At 40.0% G+C, this 1,714-nt stretch overlaps 1 protein-coding gene across 1 annotated transcript; it reads left to right on the top strand.

Annotated features, from left to right (window-relative positions):
• Positions 1–419: 419 nt before the first annotated feature.
• Positions 420–1,385, top strand: LOC112911800 (olfactory receptor 52N4-like). The gene has a single exon (XM_025988474.2). The coding sequence runs from the start codon at positions 420–422 to the stop codon at positions 1,383–1,385; it is 966 nt and encodes a 321-aa protein (XP_025844259.2).
• Positions 1,386–1,714: the final 329 nt, after the last annotated feature.

Here is a 1,714-nt window from a genome sequence, read left to right as displayed (position 1 = left end):
CCAATCTGAAAGATCATAATGACCTAGATCATAAGTGTAACACAATTACACTTGATTATAAGTTTAAGGGGATTGTATCTATATCTTTTTGTCTTAAAGTAATGTAAACACATTATCTGTCATAAAACCTGACACATAGTAGATGTGAAGTATATATTGTTAAATGAACCAAAAAATTAATGAATTAACAAACAATAGTTTAAACTTAAACAGTGTTTACATAAATTTGTCCTGGCACTTAAAATGTTTATTTTCTTGTTATTACAATACAATATTTAACAGAGAGAAGAGACAGAGAGAGGGAGCACAACAAAGATTATTTTTCCCATTTTTCCAAACCTCAGAGGATCAAAAAATGAAACAAAACAAAGATATAATTTCATCACTACAGGCTTCTTAACAATTACACCAGCTTAATTATGATAATTCTGAATGAAACAGATGTAACACCAGCCTCATTCATTCTTAATGGGATCCCAGGACTGGAAGACATGCACATGTGGATTTCCTTCCCATTCTGCTCCATGTATATTGTGGCCATGGTAGGGAATTGTGGGCTTCTATACCTCATCTGCTATGAGGACTCCTTGCACAGATCCATGTATTATTTTTTGGCCATGCTTTCCCTTACCGACCTTGTTATGTGCTCTAGTACAATCCCTAAAGCTCTCTGCATCTTCTGGTTTCATCTCAAGAAAATTGGATTTGAAGAATGCCTAGTCCAGATGTTCTTCATCCATACCTTCACAGGGATGGAATCTGGGGTGCTCATGCTCATGGCCCTGGACCGCTATGTGGCCATCTGCTACCCTCTGCGCTATTCAACCATCCTCACCAATTCTGTCATTGCAAAGGTTGGGCTTGCTACTTTTCTGAGAGCAGTGTTGCTCATCATTCCCTTGATTTTCTTCACCAAGAGACTACCCTATTGCAAGGGCAATATAATACACCATACCTATTGTGACCAGCTATCTGTAGCCAAGTTATCCTGTGGAAATATCAAGGCCAATGTTATCTATGGTCTGATAGCTGCCCTTCTGATTGGAGGCTTTGACATCCTGTGCATCACAATCTCCTACACCATGATCCTCCGGGCAGTGGTCAGCCTCTCTTCAGCAGATGCTCGACAGAAGGCCTTCAGCACCTGCACTGCCCACATCTCTGCCATTGTTTTCTCCTACAGTCCAGCCTTCTTCTGCTTCTTTTTTAATCGTTTTGGGAGCCGTACAATCCCTCCTTCTTGCCACATCATTGTGGCCAATATTTATCTGCTCCTGCCTCCCACTATGAACCCTATTGTTTATGGAGTGAAAACCAAGCAGATACGAGACTGTATCATAAAGATTTTTTCAGGTTCTAGGAACATTAAATCCCACAGCACATAAGGGAGATATTTTTCATGGAAGAGATGAAGGAGGAGGAATATAATACTCCATTGGCTGTGTAGTGAGAACCTAAAGATGCCTTTTATGGTTTCTACTTTGTTCCTCACAAGGGAAAGACCTGGGGGGGGACATTAAATGTTTTCAGAATCTCCAAATCACTGATATGCCTCCCATGTTGTTTTTCACCTCTTCACCCCTGTGAAGAAGTTCCCAGGTTCGCATAAGCAAAACACAATGGGAACCTGAGTAACTTATCAAAAGAAATGGATAAATCAGAAAGAGAGAATCTGCTGTTAGGTGCCAGTTTGTCTTGTTTTCAAATAGTGATT

The sequence above is a fragment of the Vulpes vulpes genome, chromosome 11, assembly GCF_048418805.1.
Source record: "Vulpes vulpes isolate BD-2025 chromosome 11, VulVul3, whole genome shotgun sequence".
Classification (NCBI taxonomy): Eukaryota; Metazoa; Chordata; class Mammalia; order Carnivora; family Canidae; genus Vulpes; species Vulpes vulpes.
This window is presented reverse-complemented; position numbering and strand designations above follow the sequence as displayed.

Bases quoted from the DNA above. Each gene is read 5' to 3' on its own strand.
- LOC112911800 (XM_025988474.2), top strand. From the start codon at position 420: ATGATAATTCTGAATGAAACAGATGTAACACCAGCCTCATTCATTCTT.